At 31.7% G+C, this 24,000-nt stretch overlaps 2 protein-coding genes across 3 annotated transcripts in view; one reads left to right on the forward strand and one right to left on the reverse strand.

The window, feature by feature from the left end:
* PolZ1 (DNA polymerase zeta catalytic subunit) overlaps nt 1-5,661 on the reverse strand; it is a 160,590-nt gene extending 154,929 nt beyond the window's left edge. Inside the window, exons 1-3 of the mRNA XM_085818620.1 lie at nt 5,478-5,661; nt 5,179-5,335; nt 4,800-5,004 (exon numbers count right to left, since the gene is read on the reverse strand). Of these exons, the coding sequence (XP_085674746.1) occupies nt 4,800-5,004; nt 5,179-5,317 (344 nt within the window). The 5' untranslated portion in view covers nt 5,318-5,335; nt 5,478-5,661. The remainder of the gene's footprint in view (nt 1-4,799; nt 5,005-5,178; nt 5,336-5,477) is intronic.
* Nucleotides 5,662-5,821: 160 nt separating this feature from the next.
* LOC118190146 (WD repeat and coiled-coil-containing protein-like) overlaps nt 5,822-24,000 on the forward strand; it is a 112,511-nt gene continuing 94,332 nt past the window's right edge. The window contains exon 1 of one of the 2 annotated variants that reach the window (XM_035360830.2): nt 5,822-5,962. In XM_035360830.2, coding sequence (XP_035216721.1) covers nt 5,908-5,962 — 55 coding nt within the window. In that variant the 5' untranslated portion in view covers nt 5,822-5,907. Of the gene's footprint in view, nt 5,963-14,274; nt 14,318-24,000 lie in introns of those variants that run through there. The other variant, XM_085818621.1, reaches the window with a different exon arrangement.

The raw sequence follows: 24,000 nt of genomic DNA on the forward strand, positions 1-24,000 counted from the left end.
GTAAACTTTTTCGCAATTTTCAACGAACTTTTCAAAGAGATATCTTATCAGAGCCAGTTTATTTATTTCCCTTCTTATGTAATCAAATCTCAAACATCTCATTAGATATAAAAAACGTTTCTTAGACATTGGTCGATAAAAAATGTCAAGCACTGCTCCTTTAGTTAACCAAAGGTGAAGAACATTTACGTGAGAAGCCTTGTGGAGTCTTCTTAAACGAAGAAGACTGATAAATACTCTCATTTCTGTAATATTTGTGAATCGAACATCTCAATATCTTGCAAATTTGACGACAATGGGTTCAATATACACTGGTGTGCAAAAACTAAGGAAGAGACGGTTTTTTTCAATATACCTTTGTACAAAAGCTTTCCAAATCAACACATTTAATACCGTAAGATCCCCAATACGTAAGGACATTAGTAATGTAAGCAACACTTACTAAAATAGAAATCAGAGGATAAAAAGAAGCTTTATTGAAAAAGTAGCATGGAGCGCAATGTGACTGAAGGCCGAAACATCCCTGTGATGGGTGTCCAGCAAGAAACATCCGGTCTTTAATAGGGGATATGATCTCCCCTGACTGCTAGGCAGGTTTCACAGTGTCTGCCCATGCTGAGAATGAGGGTGTCAATGAGTTATTGAGGCATTGCTGCCCATTCGTCTTGCAGCGCCAATTGAAGCTCCGGAATCGTTACTGGTGTGATTTTAACTGCTATACGGCGTGCAATCTCTTTGCCAGAAATACTGATCTTACACCGACAACATGCTTTATACTACTCAGACACTCCCCCATTACGTCTACTTGCATATCTGCGCATGTGCTACCATACATCACCTTACTTAATCTCCCGAATGGTCTTTCTGTCCGCTCTGCGTCTTCGTTCAGCTGATATGCTAATTTTTCGACTTCGTCCTTAATTTTTGCACACCAGTGTAAATGTTTGCACAATCTACTAGAATTTTTACTATTATTTTATCCATAAGAATTCATAGGGAAGGACACAAATTTTGCTTCACAAACATTTCTGAGCAATTTTCTCACAATGTTGTGAGCAAGAGTTCTTACAGCAAGTCTTGGTTCATTTTTATTCCATTTTGTCATATTATATTTTCAAAGAAACCAATTTGCTGATGGACACAAAATTACTTAATTCATCACTTGAGTCTAATGCCTCTTCAGAATTCGACTGGTGATCACTAAACTGTTTTTCACCAACTATTTCTTCGTCCTCTTCATTAATTGTATCTTCATCAATCGACACTTCGGCTAATAGTTTCTGCAGTCTTTTCATTTCATCGTCATAACTCAAATAGCAAGACCTTTTTGCAACTGCCTGATCTCTTTCCAATTTTAAATGACAATGCGAGCGCGTGCCTCGGGCCTGGGAAGCCCGGTTACTCAGTTTCTGAGAAAAGATGAAGGGTTAAATTCCGGAAATGCTTGTGAATGACAAGTACATGGCCTTAAACACAGCTATTGAGAAGGTTGAAAAATTTCACCAAAGGGAGAAATTTTTGTATTATGTTTTTGTAACGACCGGGCCTCGCGGGCCTGATGCGTGTTTTCGCGGGTTAATGGTCATGATTGAATCTTAATTGACATTTCCTGCTTTTGTTAAAATACCATGTAAACTAAGTACCTGTTTAATACTATTATGACAGTTTATGCTAAAGCTTTATATTCACTGGAAAATAAAAAAGATGAATCAAATCTGCATGTCTAACTGACAAAATGGAAGTATTATTAATTAATGGTTCAAAGGAATAGACGGTAATATCGAATTTTTAAGAAGTTTCTAAAAGTAATTCATATAATCTAAGTCAGACTGATAGCTAGTTAGAAATACAAATATATTTCTCTCTGGGAATAGTATTTTATTGTACATTTAAGTAAAAGTATATTTTAGTTTATTAAGCTGAAAAACAATAATTATAACAATAAGCTGAAAAATATATACAATTCCTCATGCTCTCTATAAGCACAAATTATGAGAACATGAATTTATTTATGATGTGCAATTTTTCTGGGCCAAACTTAAATCTACAGCACATTACACATCATACTGATCTTAAGTTAAATAATAAAAGTTTTATTTCATCTAGGATCGACTGGGAAGTTCATCAGTAATAAGAATTAATTAATTTGTGCCAAAATGGCTGAATATCATTCTACTGATATTGAATAGACATACTAATAAATAAAAAAAATAATTGAATACCATGTTTTTTTTTTAACTATAATATTCAGCACTATCTATAATTTATGTATGCTTAGAAACCAATTATGCCCTACTGAGAGAACCTATTGAGAGTGTTATATAGTTAAATCTTTAAAAATATATATTTTAGATTTTTGGAAGAATAGAAGGTGCATTACAATAGATAAAAAAAATTATTAAAGCAAAATCATGCAAAATTTTTATTAATTAAACAATATCTGTAATAGACAATTTTATCAGATTTTTTTCGCTTCACGCAAAAAAAAAAAAAAAAAAAAGCCATCTTTGGCTAATCTTTGGAATATGGTAACAGGTAGTTTGGCGACATTTTGGTAGGCGATAAAGGTTACTACCTAGGACTTTGGGAATAATGTGAGAAGTAGTCAGTTCCGATTATGCATTATTTTGTGTGAGGGAAATGAGAGATCATGAGATATGTCATGCGACATTTATGGACAAATCACAGTTCTTTAATCGGAAAAGGAGGTAAATTTGTAAAAATATCTGCCTTACTTTATAGCATTAGGTTCATTCTTTGTTCTGTGAAAGTGTTGCTTAATATTTGGATCCCATGGCCCTATGTAAAGTAAATCTGAAATTTTTATTGGGTTTATGTGTAATCGAAAAGAATTGCTTGAACGGTGTATGAGTGTAGGATTAATTGCGGATAAGTATGAATGTCCAACATGTGGGTATGAAATGAGATTGTGTGAAAGGAAAGATATTACAGATAAGTTTGAATGGCGGTGCAAGAAATCTGGTGAAAATGGACATTTTGTAAAACGGAGTATAAGGAAGGGTACGTGTGCTCATTTGAGTATGGGGAAATTTTATTAATTTCTTATTTAGTGGGTGAATAGACTGCCAGTTGACTACTGGATTATTTAATCTATAAGAAAAGTTTATCCGCCATGCAATCAAGATTGTGAAGAAGATTAGGTAAGTTAGTATTTTTAATCATTTGAGGATATTATTTTTATGCATGTAAGGAATAAATAAATTAATATGGTATTATTGGGAAATTGTTATTAGTAATGAATTAAAGTAATTAGGATTGTAAGTGAATTTTTATTAATTTAATGTATGTGCTTATTTATATTTTAAGTAGTGTTTTCAATTTAATTATATTTTAATTTAATGATCGTGATTTTGTGAGTTATATGTTAGTAGTATTTTGGAATACGTTTGAGTAGAAGTAAATGTGCATGGAAAGAATTTAAATATTTGAGACTAAGTATTTGGAATCATTTTTAATGTTTGTGTTATAAATTTGCAGGTGACGTTTATAATAGATAATTTAGAGGGAAAGGTTTTTGGATAATTTATTTATTTTATACGTACAAATGTTCATCTTTGGAAAGGGCATATACTTTTTTGCAATTAGGTAATTTTATATATGTCCTTTTTACCGAATTTAAAGATTCACAAAATTTTCCTGCATTTTCGTGAAATTTTCGTAATTTATGAGAAAAAAGCAGTGTACATGGATATAGTGAAGAGTGTGCGCAATGCCATTTTTGTGCAATTCTGGGATTTTTTTTTAAGTAAAAATAAGTCGACGTGTACATGGTTTAATTATATTTGAATTAAATGATAGTTATTTTGTGAATTATATGTTTATAGCAATTTGGAATACGTTTCAGTAGAAGTAAACGTGCATGGAAATAATTTAAATATTTGACACTAAGTATTTGCAACCATGTATAATGTTTGCGTTATAAATTCATTGGTGACGTTTTATAATAGATAATTTAGAGGGAAAAGTTTTTGGATATTTTATTTATTTTATACGTGGAAATGTTCATCCTTGGAAAGGGTATCTACTTTTTCGCAATTAGGTTAATTTCATATATGTGCTTTTTACCGAGTTTAAAGATTCACAAAATTTTCCTGCAAATTTTTCTAATTTATGAGAAAAAAGCAGTGTACATGGATAAAGTGAAGAGTGTGCGCAATGCCATTTTTGTGCAATTCTGGGATGTTTTTTTAAGTAAAAATAAGTCGACGTGTACATGGTTACTGTGTATGTGCAATTCTCAAAAACACGGCAAGGAGTCTGCGACTCTGCACTTTTTCCCAATTTTGCAGTTAATATTTGTCATGATTAAGCAGTTTTGTTCCATAAAATTTCTAACATAAGTATAATTCGGCTAGCAGATTGTTGCAAAAAGTGTTCAGTAACTAAAAAGAAAAGAAACAAGTCTTTACTTCGTGAAGAGAAAATGGCGCCGAAAAAAAAAGTAGAAGGTTGCTATAGCAGAGTTGGTCGCCAAATTTTCGCTAACAAATCGCCAAGTTACCATAATCCAAAGATCAACCCCATCTTTTATTATTTCATCAAATGCAAAACTTTTCATTATGAATTCAAAACATACGGCAATTTTTACAGGAGATGTAACAATTTATACTAATAAACAGTTTAAAATTTTTTCCTATATTTTCCCACTTTAAAGCAGAAAATTTTGCTACGTGTTTTCAAATCATTTCACCGAACATTAAAATATGAAATGTGTTTTTATTAAATTAATAAAGATTTCATCAGCATTTACTTAATCATATGTTTGAAAACATACTTACATTCGCTTAGTTAAAATAATTTTGTAAACATGATGTCGGTGTGAATTGGCATTTCTGGCTGCCACATTGAGAGCTTTATCAATATCTAGAGTAAGTTCTTGCATATATCTTCGGGAATTTTTAGCATCTGCATCAGGGAACACATCTTTATATTTGACACTGATATACGGAAACACACCATGAACGTGAATGCATCCCTTCTGACCTATAAAACAAATACACTTGAGTAAATATAAGATGACAGATTAAAATAGGTAATTTTTAAAGCAAAAAAGATATAGAAGTTTATGTAAAATTTTATTACTATTTTTAGCATACGTACACACAATCATAGAAATTGTATCAATTAAAAAAAAAATATATATATATATATATATACCAGCAGGCGTAATGCCAAAAACTCGAATAACCGGAACTTTATAAATCTCAGAGCCCCGGAAATCAGAGTAACATATATCATAGCCCCTAACTGGAAAGGCCTGGTACGAATCAACTGTCACAATCCGAAGGGAAAACATCTTTCGTACGGATTCTTGCTGTTAAAAGAAGAGTCATAAACAAAAATTTATTATACTTGATACACAAATATAAACTACAAATAAAGTTTCCTTTATATTATTTTCAACATTTAAAGATAAGAACGGTACATCTTCCTTTAAAAAAATGCAAAAGGCTCACTTGGTCATACAGTGTGTATTTTACATATCATTACGATGGAATCTAGTATCGGCAAACAGCCAGAAAGTTTATAACACAATTTATTCATGACTGCCGGATAATATCCTAAATTGTGGGTGGCGAAACGGATTATTTCCCATCAAATAAAAATACTGCACGTAAATAAACATACAAACAGTGCAATTCAGACTTTCAGGATGAGTTGAGATGTATTGTTGCTAGCATTTGAACTTTGAACTTTAGACTTACTTCTAACTTACAATATAATTTTTGAAACGAAAGTTTATTATTGCTGTTTATTTTAAATATACATGAAAATAGGAGAGAAAAATATGAATTTCTGATATCAGAGTAACCCGGAAAGAGTTAACAGAAATTGAAACCTGCGGTTCCGATTATGTTTCCTTAACGGCATGAAGTCGACAATAATATGGATGTCGGCTGTTGGCTATTAAAAACGACGTCTGCTAACTTATTAAAAAATTGTAAGTTTCGGATTTGCTTTTTTTTTACTAGAAGATCTCATTGAATTTGTCATTTTCTCTTCTTTTTAAGTTATTTTTTTACTGCAGCTATTATTCTATTAAATATATATATATATATATATATATATATTTTTTTTTTTTTTTTTTTGGTCGGAAGAAAATGTATATTTTCTGTTTATGGGATTTATTATATGTAATGCATAGTTGATGAAGTAAACCAATGAGAATAACTTTTAATATCAGAGCTAAAAAACGTTTTAGAATGTTGTGAACTGCAATATTCAGAATCTAACTAATATAATTATTATAAATGCATGCATGTAAAGAGTTTACGACTGTATTGATAAATGTATATTTACAATGGCTCACGTTTATTTTCGGACACTTATATTTTCGAAATATATTTGCACAGATATTGCTTTAAATATTGAAACGCTCATTCCAATTTTTTTTCCGAATATAGTATTTTTTTCTCTATTTTAAGCCTTGCTTGTTACAAAATAAATATCAAAAATAATTCTTGTGATAAAATAATTTATTCAGAAAGTGTTGAACACTTGAAAGTTTTGTTGAGATGTTTCGGCACACGATTTTCCTTTTATAATTATGAGTTTAAATGAAAATACATCACAAGAATTATCATCTAGCATTTTGAAATTATTGCTTGTTTAGAAAAATATCCTCCATATCTAGAAATCTCCATATCTCCATATTTAGAAAAATAAACTCCATATCTGAAGGGAACATGGCAGGTTGCTACAGATTAATGACAAGTTTGGTACTTACATATTAACGCCACAACAGCTGCAGATTTAGTGGTTTTTAAGTGCCACCAATCTACACCTCAAATTTTTGCTACAAATCATAAATTAAAACACGTTATTTAAAATCAAAATTAAAACACTTTCATAAATCAAAATGCTTTATTTAAAATCAAAGTAGTCAATTGGATTTCAGTGGAAAATGGGCGGGTATAAAGTTATAGATTCAAAACAACTCTATTTTCTTTGACCTGATGCTATCACCATATAAACTCTGCTAAATAAGGTTCTAAATGATGTCTCACTGTTTTCCTATGTCTTTTGTTCCTCCATTTAGCACAGCTCCACATTCTCTCAAGTGTTTGTGTATGAACTCCTGTATCGGGATCAATAAAATTGCATTTATGATTAACTTTAACATGCAGGAATCCTTTTTCTATTCTATTTGTTTGGTAACCTTTCCAACTGTCAGAATAAATTGTGCCACCATCTGCAATGTTTTCAATAATTTTATTAAGAAGGGTAGAGCCAGTTCTATTAGGAACAGTGACAACAAATGAATCTTTTGTCTATACTACCAAACACCCACTGTTTGGGCAATACTCAACCACAATTATTTTCATGCTTAGTAAACAAACATTCATCGATTTCCACAATGCAATCTGGTCCACCTACCTTCTTATTTGCTTTATTTGCCATATCCAAGACACATAATTCCCACGTGTAATTGTTCCAATCTATAACAGTTAGTTTTTGTAGAATATAATAAATAATCTTAATTATCTCAAAACTCTTAAATGACACCTGAAAGCATTCATGAGAAAATCTGGAATGTAAAATATCTGGTTGTAACGAAAGTTTTCTGCCAAAAAACATTCTTAAAATTCTTAAAGGTTAGGGAAAAACACATGAAAGCAGTACCTTTAGTGCGGGTAGGTGACTATATGGTGAGTGAGGCAAAAGATCCCATTCGAATCCATACAGAGTCCAGCCAGTGAATGCAGACACATGTGGCTTTACGTTATCTTGATGGAACATTACCTTTTTGCGCTGGAATTTAGTTCGACGTTTCTCCTTCATAAGAACATCAACACGAACTAGCATCTCGCTGTACATCTTACTGTCAAGGGTTTTACCTTTTTGAGATACTCTTAGTGGATAATACAATGGCAATCCTACCAGATACAAAAGCATGATCTTTTCTTTAGTCAAATTGTATTTTTCGACGCAGCTGACAGGCTCACCAGCCACAGACCCCCTTTTCTGCTTGCGTTGTTGAAGTAAATCCACTCTTTATCGCAAGTGACGATCCGGTCAAGAATTTTGTCCTTGCATAGTTATTCAAACATATTAGTGCAAGCCCAAACACATCTGTCCTTATCTGCTTGAGTCAGCTCATGCAGCACCCAGCGATTGCAATTGTATGTCAAGTTTACGCGATGCGTAATGCGGCTAATGGACATGGCACTAACATCCAACTCCTTAACAAGCTCTCCAACCTAAAGCTGTAGACATGATTTGGTGACATTCTGTAGCTGACTTTTCACATAAAAACTGGTAGTAAATGATGTTTCTAATATGGTAGTGTGATAGTTGTTCAGACACCTTGTGCTTAATGGTAACGATATTTTTTTACAGATTTCCCAATACATTATTCTAAAGCAAGTCTCTTTGTTTCAAATGCAAAAACATTGTTTGACCACATATGATTAAACTTGCCAATGTGAAGTGTTTGCCCAGACGTTATTTGCGGTGGCTGGAAACTTTTGTTAAAACTGAATACATTCAAGTTCTATTAGGATAAGGATCTTAAATGTAGAGCCCTAGATGTTGGTTTTTGGTTATTATACAGCTGTCCTGTAATTATCAAAACTCTTCCAGATTTTCCACCCTTCTTAAATCGTATTGAACATACATGGAGGGAACATGACATTTCATTAAAAACTCTACAATAGGCAATGGGGAAATGGAACAAAATGGAACATTCTTACACTAAAAAGTAAATTGAATTTATGTCAAAGTGCATGAAAAGTGTTATTATTGGCCCTAGCATTTTTGCCGCCGTAGGCAAACTTCAAAAGTGCCGCCTCCCAAACTTTAGAAACTTTAAGAGAAAACAGAGTTATTAAAACACGTGATAGCCAGAAAAATATTGTTAAATCTATTGAGTTAAGTCAGTAACACTCGTATGTAATTTTTTTTTCATTAAAAGTGCAAAACTTTGGAGCTAACTCTAATACAAACCATAATTTTAAACATCAAAGAAGGAAGAATATTAGTACAATATACAAAGTTAAAACCTAAATTAAATTAATCTCATTTAAACCTTTTTATCTGTAAAAATGAAAATAACTTCATTCAGATCTAATTTAATCATTCAGTTCATGTTCAGTGGCCAACATTGCTAACCTATTAAGGCAACTTTAAATAAATTAAGTAATTTTTTATTGTTTTTTGTTTAGAAAAAGGTCTGGGGAAAGTGCAGAATCACCCACTGCTTTACACGTTTTTAAGAATTGCACATACTCGGTATCCATGTACACATCTACCTATTTTCACTTAAAAAAACATCCCAGAAATCCACAAAATTGGCATTGCACTCTCCCTTGACTTTTTCTATGTACACATCGACCTATTTTCCCTTAAAAAGTCGAAGAAAATTGACAAAAGTCCAATTCTTCTTACTCTTGAAAAAAGCGCCAAACAAATAAGTGGGCGATTTTGTACTTTACCCAAAGGTCTTTCACCGGTAGCTTTAGTTATGGGCAGTTTTAGTTAAATTCATAAAGCAATCCTGAAATTTATCCTGGTGTTAAGGTAGGTAATGGATTTAAGTGGGTCAGCTGGACCCTCTTTCTTCTTTAAAAGTGAAGTAACAAGGTTTATTTCATCGTCCAATTCTATAGCGTTAAGATTGGCAGAACCACAATCTGTTAAGACGTTTTCCAGATCTTTATAGTGTGTCAGTAATTCATTTTTACACATGTCTTTAAGTTGTGCATAAGGTATAAAAATTTAAAAGAATGATTATGACTAATGAATAGGTTGAATCTCAGCTCCAGTGCGCCAATCGTCTTATCTATAGTAAAGAAAAAAATTCTATTTTATATTTCTCTTTTGAATCTTGTATAGGTTCATCTACACTTTCGTATGAAAAATTTTGATTTTTAGATCGAACGCGATGATGTGGTATAGTGAATTCAATGTTTTTTGCTAATTTTTCAGCTTACATTGTCAAAGGATTCATCCAATCTTAATTCCTTAAAAAAAGTTAATGAGCTATTTAATAAGTCAGTGGATTGGTATAAATCAAAATCTTTTGATTGAAATAGTTTACTTATTGGATTAATATGATTCAAAATTGTATACCAAATGACTATCGAATATAAATACTTAAATTGTTTTATTGCGATCAATAAATCACTGGCCTCATCTCGAATCATATTATCTATTTCTACATTTTCATAAATACTTAATGAAGCATTGTGAATATTTTAAATTTCAAGACATATAGGCTTTGGGGAATTTATACCACTTTTCCGACAAGTATCGTTCAGTGGTTTCAGTTTAAGAATTAATATGGGCTATCGAAAAAAAGATGATGCAAAAAATGTATGTAGCTTTTGAACCATTTAAAAAAAAAAATTGCTACCTCCAAGGGAGATTTTGCCATATCATTAACTGCTAAGTTTAATGAATGGCTGCTGCAAGTTATGTAAAAGCTTTGGGATTTACCAAGTTTACTAAGTTAAGGCTCCTACTAAGTTTTTATTCTTGGTTGTATTTCCAGTTCATCTCCTCTCATATTTTCTAATTTTAATGCATTTTTCTCCAACTCTAAATTAAAAATTGAGATAATTCTCTAGAAGTAGATCTTCTCAATAGGAAGAAAACTTGGGAAATTTTCATTAATGTTGCATTCAAATCCCACTTCTGATTGATCAACAGAAATGTATCATACTGCAAATGTTATTTGTTCAACCGCACTCACATTGGAAGTACAATCAAGACTGACCAAATAATATTTTGCTTTTTGAACTTGTTTTATAATAGAAGACTTTGTTATCATGTAACAATCCAATAATTTCATTCTCAGTGATTTTTCTAAATATGTTGATGTCTTTTCTTCATTATTGAGGCTTCTATGAACATGTTCCCCTATTATTGGGTCAAATTCAGCTAGCAACTGAATTAACTTCAGAAAAATTCTGTTAATAACAGGGGGACTGGAAAGTAATGTCGTTTCTGTGCATGTCAATATTTGATTGTCATTTGTCAGCTTATTATGTATCTCAAAGGCATGCCAAAGTTATTTTAAGGTTATTGTGAATTCATCACTTCTAAATAATTCAATATTAAACTTTTTTTTTTTTTTTCAATTTGGGGTGAAATGGCCAGCCAAATACCAGAAGAGCATATCCGGCGTGGTATGCTTTTTGAGTTTCTCAAGGGTAGTAACACAACAGTTGCGACCAAAAACATTTGCGATGTTTATCCATGCGCATTAGACATTCTTAAAGGCCAAAGATGCTTTTCCAAGCTCAAATCCAGTAATTTTGATCTCTCTGTCTCCTATCGATCAAGAGGACCAACAACATTAGACAACGACATGCTAAGGGCAGAAGTACAAGCAAATCCATGTCAAACAATCGAGGAACTGTCAAACACCCTTAACCAACCTTGGTCGACCGTCCAAGAACATTTAAAGCAGATTGGAAAAGAAGCAGAGCAGGTGTTTAAGTCTCCCATAATCTGTCCACAGAGAACAAAGCCAACCGATCCATCACATGCAACGTAATGCTTCAATGACACCATACAGAACCATTTTTTGATCGTTTGATTACTGGAGACGAAAAATGGGTCCTATATGATAATCCAAATTGCAAAACACAGTTTTAATAGGGGTGCTTCTGTTTGTTTGGTGGAGTATTAGCGGAATTGTTCATTTTGAATTGCTGAAATCTGCATGAACTGTTAATGCAGACCTTTGTTGTGAACTATTGGATCGAGTGAACCAATCTTTAAATGAAAAATATCTAGCAATTATCAACAGAAAAGGCATCATTCTGTAATATGACAATGCAAGACGAACACTGGAAAACATTAATGAATTGGGGTGGGAGGTACTGCCTCACCCACAATACTTGTCTGATATCGCAACCTCGATTTCCATTTTTTTTATCCCTACAACATTTTTTTAGTGAGAAACAATTAAAAAATTGGATGATGTCCAAAATGCTTTCTTGAGATATTTTACTCAAAAACCATTTGTTTTTTTATCGGTCCAAGATTGGAAATCTGCACACTGGATAACAAAACGTTGTTGATAACAAGGGTAATTATATTATTGATTAAAAATGAAAACTTGTTAAAATTTATTTGGTTGAAATCATTCTAAGAGAGCGATATTACTTTCCTGTTTCCCTATTATGTTCATAAAGCTTCTCACTTGTACCCCAAAAGGCTAATTAATAACTGACATTATACATAAAATTACTTCATGCAAATATTTAATTTCAGAATTGATTAATCTTTGTGCAGTTGAATCTACTGTCTGACAAGTTTCCAACCTTCCTTTCAGTTCTTTCATGCTTTCTTAGTATCTCGCAGATATTTTTCCAGTTTATTTAACCCTTATTTAAACACAAACTTGATTTTGAATTACCAAAAAGTTTGCAACAGGAACAGAACACAGAATCTTTTGACTTGGAATGTACCAACCAATCTCTTGACACTTGTTCTCCATTTTTTTAAATTCTGTATTGAAATTCGTTGAGAGAACCAAGAATGTTAAAGGTGTAGATAAAACAAACAATACTAACTTACCTCAAAAAAGCACTTTTCACATTCTCTACACTGTAAATGCTACATATAAACTGTATCACTGCCACAATCAGAATAGGCACAGTGGACGTCATTGCATAAGTAAGACATTGTTTAAAATATGACTCATTTATTAGAAAGTTGAGGTTCATTATTGGCATTCATTTAAGAAAAGCTTGTTAAATTCTGTCACCAATGAGTGCACAGTTCTCATTTCGCATGGCCCGATCACGTATACAATTACCTCACTATCCTAAACTTAGAGGCTTGACTGTTCTTGTCTGCTGTGCATCTCAAAATGTAAGAATAAGAATGGCCAGAAGCTTGTCAATTGCTGGTGTATTTAATTTGATGTTACTATTCTTTTATTTCTAGATTCAAGTAATTGGAGTATATTTTTTTAGTTTTCATTTAGTTCAGTTGGTTTTGCAGCTGTAGGCAGTTGCCTGTCGCCTAGGGCTGGCTGTGTTGTAGCTAAAGGATATTCAACAAAATATTAAATGTTCCATTATTTTATTAAATATAAACTGTTTTTTCAAAGTGTCCAAATACTTATATTAGTTCATTTTTGGAATGTGTTGAATAAATTATTTTTATTATTTCTCAAAAAATGTTTTCAGTAACTTTTTTCAAAATTAGCAGGTTTTAAAAAAAATTATCAATAGTATATGTGAAAGTAAAGTAAGTTATTTTAAAAGTTAGTATCTGATATTTGCCAATAAAATAGAAAACAGAAGTGCGCAAAAACAAATGTGAGCCTTCTATATGTTTTGGCCAATATGAAGTTATGTTTTGTGTTTTTTATGTCTATATGTTTTGGCCAATATAAGATTTCACATTTGATGATCCTAATTTATTGTAATACTAATACAATTGTAACTCAAAATATACCAGAACTATCAATTATAAAACCTTTGAATATATGCTGTTGTGAAGAATTTTTATGAAAATCTGTTTAGTATTTGTATGAGATGTTAAATTTAGACAAGAGAGTAGTAACCTTTGTGTGGTTTAGATTTCAAATAAAAAATATTCTATAAATTTTTAGAGCAACCAGTTTTCTTTAAAAGCAAAATGTTTTAGCTCCTCAAGAATAGAGATATGAGTCTAATTACCTTCAAAATGACAGATTTATATAAAACTACACCAAATTGATAGTATACTGTTTTGTCCAAGTTTAATTTTCACATTGGCTTATTTCTTTCTCAGTTTGAAGAAACAGTTATGATTAATTTATGAAAAAAGAATTTATTATTTTTAGATGTAAATAATAACATAAAAATTATGCATGAGTAAATTGTAATATTATTAGTAAATATATTGTATTAATATTAGCAAATACATAAATTTTAGCATGATGCCAAACAGGAGGAAAGAAAAGAAAAATATGCAATATGTGTAACAGAAATAATAAATATACAATTTCACTTTTAAAAAATAGAAAGATAGCAAGGATCTTAGAAAGACATCATCTTGCTTATCTTACATTACATTTGTTGTATATCTTACATATATTTCACATATGTACTTTATATCTTACTTTAGGTCCAAATATGAATCAAATATGTATCAAATATGAAGGGTTTCCATAACATTCAACTACCCAGACTACCATAAATGAAACAACATCTTAACCCAAGAGGCACCAGTAAATACACTCTAACAAAATTGAGTTCTAATTTGGATGAAATGAAATCCCCTGTGGATATTAGGGATATTTTTCAATTTGCTGTGTTTTAGAAAATGAGGACTTCTATGTTGAAAGTTTATGGTATTTAAATTACAAAAGTTTTCTCGAGTTTAGAAACAATATGCTTGGTTTATTCTCAATGTACAGATAAGTGAAATTTTATGTTATTGTGATTGTATGTAATTTGCAAATGTAATTGGGAGTAGAATTCTATTAAATGGTTTTAAAAAATCTGGAATTATGTTTTAGATGTTATTATACATTCTATGTCAGAGCCTGTTGCAGTCAGGCATGAAAAGTAAGAATTTTTGCTCATGACATAGAAAGTGGCTAGGTAGCAAGGATAATTGTTTTATATTTATATGTAGTTGAGAAAGTATTGTGTTGGTTATATTATATTATTATAGAATAAATATCAAGTCTTCTTTGGAAAAGTTGTGCTTTGAATCATCTGCAATGTTAAATTGCGTATTTATATTCTAAATAATTTCAATTTATTGTATATAAATGTTATGATTTTTTTTATTTATTTTTATTATATTGAGTTATATTTTATGAATTGCTGGGTAAAGATTTTTTTGAGGATTTGCTAGAAATGCTGATAAAAATTACAGATTTTGAGTTTTAAGTGGGTCTGCATTTAAAGATAAAAATGGATGTTGATATGCTAAAGAAAAGGTGTGCAACGGCTTTCAGTGCTTTCACTGGAACGGATAAGGTTCTAAGAAAGGTGACCGAGTGGATAAAGCTGTATTAAAAGATAAGGTTGTGAAGTTACAAATGATAATTGCCGAGTTAAAATCTCATGATTCAGAGATATTAGATTTATTGATTAAGGGCAAAGCTGCTGAAGATGATCTAGAAACCAAAGTTATAAGCTGTAACAAATACTATTCAGATGAATTTATCATGCTTTATCATCAGGTGAAAGAGAGTACAGATAATGCAAATGACCTTAGTGTCAATACCAGTTCTATCACGGATTAGTAGCGTAAGCACTTCTAATGAAGAATGGTACAAGTTGCCAAAAATTTGATGGGCAATTATCAAGTTACTTTTACATTTTGGGGTCAATTTAAGAAGATCCATGAGGATAAGGAACTTGATGACATTGACAAATTCTATTATTTAGCTCATTCAATGCTACCTGGGACTCGGACTAGTGAGTTGATATTTACCCTTTAAGGGCTAATAGTTACCAATTACCCTTTAATTACCCAAAAGTCATTTCTGCATTTGAGGAGCATTTTGGGAATGAGAAATTTTAACTGTGTTATAGGTGAGGGAATTGTTAAAATTAACTATCCAAAATGTACGCTTACAAGGGAAGGATCGGTTGCCGCTAGTGTAATTGTTTGACAAAATCGAGTCCCAACTCAGATCTCTAGTCTTTAAGTTTAGCCCTGGATACTAATGTGTCCTGGTTATATCCCATGGTCGAGTCTTGTCTGTCAGCTGAGGTGCTTCGAGTATGGCAGAGAAGCATTCTGTTCAGTAATGAGGGATTACATCTCTCAAATCTCCTGGAATTTTTCCGTAAAGAGGTCGAAAGAGAGCAGATAGTTAAACTGGCCGTGTATGGACTTGAAATTTCTTCTACTTTGTGCAATGAGCATTCTAAAGATGTAAAATCTGAAAAAAAAAAAAAAAAAAAAAAAAAAAAAAAAAAAAACAATCGTGAGTGCAGCAAGTCTAGTTGTTGTCAAAGAACAAAAATGTATTTTTTTTGCGGAAAATCTCATGAAAGCAAAGGATGTTTTACAGCTCGATTGGTGTGCTTAAAGGAAAGATTACACAAATTAAGATAATTAAAATGCTGCCTTCGCTGTCTTAAACTTGGGCATTTTGCAAAGCAGCGTCAACGGTTTATTCAGTGTTATCTGTGCAAGCGATCTCACACTGTAATTTTATGTCTGGAGGCATCAGAGAATAATATTGAGAATAAGGAAAAGGAAAAAGAGTTAGTAATGGCACAATGTCCTTTTCCCTGTGTATGAATGAAGTCACTCTTATAACTTTCATCGTTGAAGTAGTCGCAGACAATGTAAAGAAAGTGGTCAAGTGCTTCTTAGATTATGAATGCCAATGATCTTACATTTTATAATCCACTGTTGAAGCTTTAAATCTGAAAGGCACTTCCTCTGAGAATTTAACTCGCATGCTATTTGGGGGAGCAAGGACCGAGGCCAGAAAATCACAAGCGATATTCTATAATCCCAGTTGGAAAAAGCAGAATGTACCGATTTTGTTTTCTGAATCAAGATAATATTTGTGGAGGGATACTATGTATTCTTAGAGGGCTGTTATTGAAGGGATTAAAAAGACACAGAATTTGGATTCCGGTTGTTGGTGGGGGTCACACGGAAATAGAAATCCTCATTGGGGGTGATATTTATGGGCAATCACTGGTAAAGTTATTCAGCTTAACTACCAAACTGGGATGGATGTTGTGTGGAGAATCAAAAAGAACGATTATCCAAAGTTTTGAGGGTACACCATCTATGTTAGTAACCAGTTTTCTTATTAAAAATGTGGAACTTTCCATTATGTGAAAGTTAGAAACATTGCAGATGATGCACAGAGCATTTCTAAAGTTGGAGAAACCAACTGGCACAAGAGCAGTTTCTTAGGAGCCTTCACAGAGCCGAAGATGGTAGATATTGCACGAGTTCACCTTGCGTTCTAAAATCCCCCCTGAGATTCCCTCAACTGCCAAATTGTAGAAAAGAGGCTCTTTGTTACTATAAGAAAATTAAATGTGATGAGTATAGTACGGTATTCAACAAATGGCTGTCAGAAGATGTCATAGAAATTGTCCCAAAATCAGAATAAGAGTGACAGAGGAAATTATTTACCACATCATCTCTACATATAATAAAAGAAAGAGTCTGTCTGTGTGTGTGTGTCTTTCTTTCGCGCTGCGCGTAACCTAATAGGCTACGAAATTTGGTTCATAGGTGCATCTAGACAAGAGCCAGTGCACCTCCAAGCGATTTTTTCGAAATTCGAATTCGAATTTTTTTATTTTATGTTTTTGTGATGAAATCGCATCATTTTGAGACATAATGGGCTATAGGAAAGCAAGATTTTACTCTACACACTCCATTTTCACATGGTCATGAAACATAGGCACTTAGCTATTTTACGAACTTAAAATAAATTTTGTGTTTCAATAAATCGATTAAATACGAATTTATTTAACAAAGGGAGCTTAACACCTTTTCAACAGGATTTTTTCTAAAAAAGTTTATTTTTAAAAATGTACCGTTTATTTTTCTTTGATTTTTGGACACGTTAAACTTTCATCCTTGCGACTGCTTTCACAAAAAGAAGTTTGGAAAAATGATAATATTTTGTATTTAAAAAAAAATTTAAACGAACCATCCGAGTACACTTCTCACATCTCACATCTTTAAAAATGTGATTTTGGCAACAATTTTCCTGTCTTCTTATTGTTGTCGATAGATTTTTGATGAAATCACATCATTTTGAATAGTTTCATTCCTTTAGAAATATGGATTTGGCAAACAATTTTTCATCATATTTCTTGTGTCACTGTTTTTAAGAGATTGGCATATTTCATTTTCATTTATATACATATAGGTAATACATTTTTATTGATTTTTTTTGATAAAGTTGTTCTGCAGAGTAAAATTCTGCGCTTAATTTTTTGTTTTTTGAGTTGCTTTCATGTTATTTTTTGCTTATTTCACTGTTTGTAAGATATTGAAAAGTTTTGCATGATTTTTTTTCTTCAACGGAAAGTTTGTTAATTTTTTATTAAGATTATGTAATTAATATTTGTATTAAGGGATATAGCTTATTTCATTGTAATTTTTTTCTCTTGAAAATATAAGATAAAATATCATACTTCGCTTTTCAGAATTTTTTTTTTTTTTTTTTTTTGTATTCTTTTATGATATTTATTGCTCATTTCACTCTCTTTAAGATATTGAAAAGTTTTGAGTGATTTTTTTAAGAAACAAAGTTCTTAACCTCCTTTATACCATTTGAGTTCTTAAGATTTTGCAAAGGGAAATTTGCTAATTTTATTTATTAGGATAATTAATATTTGTGTTAAGGGATATTGCTTATTTCATTGTAATTTTGTTATACGTAATAACTTTTTTTTTATGAAGTTGTTCTGCAGAGTAAAATTCTACACAGTTTTTAAATTTAATGTTTGGTGTTTCCTTCAGCCATTTTTCTGGTACATTTAAAAGCCAGATGAAGGCTGGCAGCGAAGCTGCTAGTCCAGTAATAAAATGAGGTAGCCTCGCTACCGAGATTAGGCCTGTATTCAATGCATTGAGCAAAATTTTTAGTTTGCTTTTACTAAATCGTTACTTGATAAAAGGTCCAAAACTTAGAGAAGAAATCTTAGCCATTCTAATGTGGTTTAGAAAAAAGGCAATTGGCGTAACATCCGATATTAGGCAGGCTTTTTTACAGATTGAGATAGAGCATGAGGATCAAAACTACTTAACATTTTTGTGGTGGATAAATAATAGAATCGGAGTATTTTGTCACAAGAGGGTTGTTTTAGGGTTAACTAGTAGCCCGTATTTATTGGTAGTTATGATTTCATTTGTCACATGTTGCACCTAAATTCAAGGCTGTTGCAAAAACACTTGCCATATCATTTTATGTTGACAACTGTGTCACATCAGTAAATGATAAAACGATGAGCTGAAAATTTTTATGGGCCAATCGATTACTATTACAGCAGAAACCAAAATAGATCTTCGAATGTGGACTTTAATCGCTATGGTGATCATGAGCTAGCAGCTGAAGATAGCGATTCAGTCTTTGCAGTTTTAGGCTTGCAGTGGGAAGATGAGATGACAACCTTATTATATCTGTTCATAGAGAAATCGTTAAAAGAGACTTATCAAAAAGAAAACTATTAGCTCTAATCCATGTGGTTTTTTGAGTCGCTGGGTTTGTTTGTATTTGCAGTATTATCTGCGAAATTAATAATTCAAGAAACCTGAGCAACAAAGTTGAACTGAGACATGCCATTACCAGATTAACTTCAAGGAAGATTTACGGTATGGTACAAGAGATTGTCTAGACTTTCCCGCCTTAAATTACCTTGTCGCATGAGTTATAGAAATAAGGATTCGTGGACATTACACGTCTTTTGTGATGCCAATCATGCCACTTATGCAATCATCATTTTGTTAAGTAGTAAGGAAGACAAAATTTTCATGAAATTCGTCATGACAAAATCCCGCTTATCACCCTTAAAGAAAATAATTATTCCTCGTTTGAAGTTGCTAGCTAGTGATCTAGGAGCACACTTGGCATACTCTTGAAGCCCTGTTCTTAGTTGATGTCCCAATATATTACTGGACAGATGCTACTGTTTCCCTTAGCTAGACATAACAAGAGAAAAACTGGGGCATATTTGTAAATAATAGAGTAGAGGAGATTCAGAAACTCTCGAAACAGGAATGTTGGAGACATATCCCAGGGAAATGAATCCTGCAGGTCTGTCATCGCATGTCTGCACTCCTCAGCATTTAGGCCCCAAATTTCTGAAAAGCTCTCCGGAAGAAAGGCCATACTTTGAATTTACTCTAGATGAAAATTCTGTTGCAGCAGAAATTAAAAAGGGAGCGATTGTCAATGTGAGCATAAAATTAGAAGATTCTGAGGGGTACAAACTTTTTTCCGGTTTTTCTAAAATAGTTCGGTAGCTGGGTTCTGTACTTTACTAACAAACTCCTAAAGAAACCCTCCTGTGCTTCTTATACCCTAAGAAAGAAAAAAAAAAAAAAAAAAAAAAAAGAGAACTAGTGCTGAAGGGAAAACTAGAAGAAAAAAACTAGTGCTGAAACATTGCTGAAATGAGTTGTTGGTGACTGTTCCACCTTTCCTAGTTAATTAAATTCTAAGATGGAGTTTAAATGTGATTGTGAGTATTCATGCTTCTTTATTTTCTGAGTTAAATGTGATAAATCAACAACACAGTAACTCACCCAATGTGAATCACCATTGTGTTTTGTGAACGGGAGACATGCAAAACAAAACAGCCTGTTAATTAATTCACATCCACATATCCATGAATATTTCTCCTATAAGTTAGGATCGAAATTCCTTTTGAAATCTATAATCCTGCATTTCATCACCTGGATAAGGTTTAGCAAAGGTATTGGCCTGAGTATTTCATTTATATTTTCTTTCCAAAGACAGTGTTGAAGATTTAATTAATTTAGCTCCGAAACACTGATTTTACTAAATGCTATTGTAACTGTTTACACTAATTCTAAAAAATATGTAAACAGTCAAAAGTCGTTAATCTGGACTCGTCGGGACTTCGGCGATTCCGGATTATAGATCATCAGTTTAAATCTCGTAAAATGGCATGCAGAAATTCTAAAATTAAAAATATGAAACCGTAATTTATGAAATAAAGAACAATTATGATCTAATGGGTATCAAAATTTATAAAAAAAAAAGCTTAATATTTATTTGTTTACATTATTAAACATTTCTTTCAATGTAAGTTAAGTTGCTTCATTTTATGTGATAATACTTTCTCTTTAATTCTATAAATAGACATACATAATTTCTTGTTCAGCTACAAAGTTCTGCTGTTCAAGTCCCATAATTGCTGTGCCGAGAATACCAACTAACTTGTCAATCGAAATTTTTTTCGTTTTCACTAACCTCTCTGTTACCTTCTTCATACGTATCTTTATCCGTTTTTGCAGCAATTCCACTTTTTGTTTGATGGACATCAAAACATACTTTCGTTTTGTCGATCCTTTGGGAGCTCCAGCATCAGAAATTCTATTTGACATAATCGAAAGTTCAAGTTTACTTTTATAAAATTGCTCTTACAGTCTGCAAAAAATAATAATCCGTATCCAATTCGAAGATTAAGGAACAACGCAATCATCAACACTAACTGAAATAGATAATTAGATAATTTTAGCGTATACCGTCCGTTATACATAAAACGCGCACACGAAAATGTATTCTGCACTTGCGCACACGGCTCATGCGCAGAAAGTTTTTAGTTTGAGGTCCGGATTATAGATCATTCCGGATTATGGGTGTTCGAATTAACGATTTTTGACTGTACCATAAAATAACAATAAAAAATAATAAGAAAATGGAAAAGAGAAATAATGAACCAAGTAAGCAAAGAATTCGGATGAGATAACTGCAAACAATCTGAGCTCTCGCACACTGAGCATGTGCGAAAGAAATGCTATTAGCAATGGCTTTCCCTTCCAGCAACTATGCTAGCTTCTATTCTCAATAACTAGTTTTTAAGGACATTTTGCCGGTAGCACGTGCAATAATAATAATAATAATAATAATAAAAAGACACAAAATGCTTTGGGCTATAACTGACCATCCAGTACGTGTGCATATTTAAAAGGGGGGGGACACATCCGGGAAATTGACAAAAATCTGCATGTGTTTGAATATTACATCATTTTAATTTCTTAATAAATTTATTTCCTCATTTTTCACAAGCTTATGTGCACAAACAGAAGAGCCACCACTGGTGAATAGCCTTCAATTACTTCCAAATATAATAAATGAACATAATGTAATTAACCCTCCAAGTTGCTGAGGTTTTTTAACCAAATTCATAAAGTTTTGAAAATGACCATAAGTTACAAATATTTTCTTAATTATAAATCATCCTCTCAATTTGTACCTTGGTTCATTTTTTTGATACTGTTCTGATATCCGGACCAGAGTCGTCGCCAAATGTTTTGTTAAACTTGCCAAGAGATTGATTCGTATGAAGTCGTCAATGTTTACTTCTAAGTCATTATAATCTTAACTTTTTTAAGAAAAAGTAAAAGAATGTCTTTTCAGAATTGGCAATGAGAATGCAAATTCTAAAGATGTAATGATCACTTGTGTTTTTACTATTATTGTATTTACCATGGATTTGAAAATTTGCTTGAACTTGGAAAAAAAAAAAAAAACTTGATGAATGAAATATCTTCCATACGATTTCCCCAGGAACGAGGAATTATTCAGTCTGAAAATAAGTACACAAGAAATAATAAAATGAATTTTTTTCCTGCTTTCTTTGGCAAGTTGTTTAATTCACATTAAAATTTCTAATTTTACCCTTGGATTTTTCTTTAACTTAACCATATTTTATTTTATTTATCTTAATTTAAATATTTTGGTGATTATTTTTATGCTTTTTGCCAGATCTTCAGCTGTTGGCAGTATCCGAATCCGGTCCCGATAACAGAATGGTATCCCCCCCAATATAGATGCTATTTTAATTGTCTGAATACAATTTAATATGCATGTCTGTATATTAAAAATATAAAGACTAATAGTTTTGAATATATATATATATATATAAGAATAAATTGATTTTAATTAAAAAAATTAAATTTAAATTTGTTTAAATTTAAATATATATATATAATTACAAAATTATTTTTTTAAAAGCAAAATATAATCATGTCTAGAATTTTTGCACATTAAGCTTCTGAAAAACTATCAGTAAAGGCATAAAGTAAGGAATTTAGAACCATTTTTTCACAAAAACCAAAAATTGAAATTCATAATAAATTTCAAATAATAATCTTATAAATGCAATAAAGAATTAGATAAATATTAAAACCGAAACACTTCAAACAAGCAAGACCCCCAATTTAAAAAATAAATGAAATTTAAAGAAAAAAGAACATAATAGAAGAGGAATTCAATCAACCTCAGTGCCACTTCGTCAGGAGAGAGGAACATTAAAATCAATTGAAATCTCTCTTCCACAAAAATCCTTGCTTTTCTGTATTCAGAATTAGACAATGAACCATTTCAATGTATTTTAATTATAATAGTTCACCTGAAAATTCTGGCTTTTCCCCAAAGCAAAGAAAAAGGAAAGTAAATTCAAATTAAAATATTGAATGAAGAGAATTCTATTGAAAGAATTGAAAACATAAGTGAAATAATAAAATACTTTAGTGAAAAATTCAAATCTAAATTTTACCTTTAAACTAAGAGCACACAATCCAAAGAATTTAAAATGTAAGTGAAATTATAAAACCTTACTGTTAAGACATAAATGAATTTTTTATAGGACCATTTGAAATTTATTACTTATGAATTTAAATTTTTGGTCTTTGCAAAAAATTGGTTCTAAATTTCTTATACATATATGGTTTGGTCACTTACAGTGCTATAAAAGCTATATAAGTTAACTCGTAAGTTATCAGGAAATGGGAACTATAATAGGTGACAAGGCAACCTGAATGGGGATTTCATTATATTGTTGCATTCTATGGGTTTGTGGATTTCTAGTAATTATAACAGCACTTGATGAAGAATCAAAACAAATTTTTTTTTTTTTTTTTGCCAGTAGGCACTATAACACAGGACAGTTCTGAAGGCACGTTTACACTCATTGAAAAAGTACAACAAACATATTGAAACGATCAGCAACAGAGCCTTCAGGTATAATAGTGAACACAGCTTCATTTCAAAGCACCTACAGATCCCAACTTTAGCGATCACTCTCATTCTCTGAACTCACACTACTTTCTCCCTATACAGACAAGGTATATAGCTTTAATTTACCTTTACAAATATTCCTGAAGAAAATGGTAAAAATGTTTTCTAGAATGTTCTCACTCCATCTATGACAAATTGTCAATTTTGTCACCAAATCTGGTGACTCTGCCATTTTCAAGCACTGCTTTGTGGGGAAGTTATCTCACTGATCAGCCGCTCAGCCACTGCATGTTCACAACAGTATGTTACTTTTATTC

This window comes from Stegodyphus dumicola, chromosome 6, assembly GCF_044657685.1.
Source record: "Stegodyphus dumicola isolate Sdum_Otavi_A_Nest chromosome 6, ASM4465768v1".
NCBI lineage: Eukaryota > Metazoa > Arthropoda > Arachnida > Araneae > Eresidae > Stegodyphus > Stegodyphus dumicola.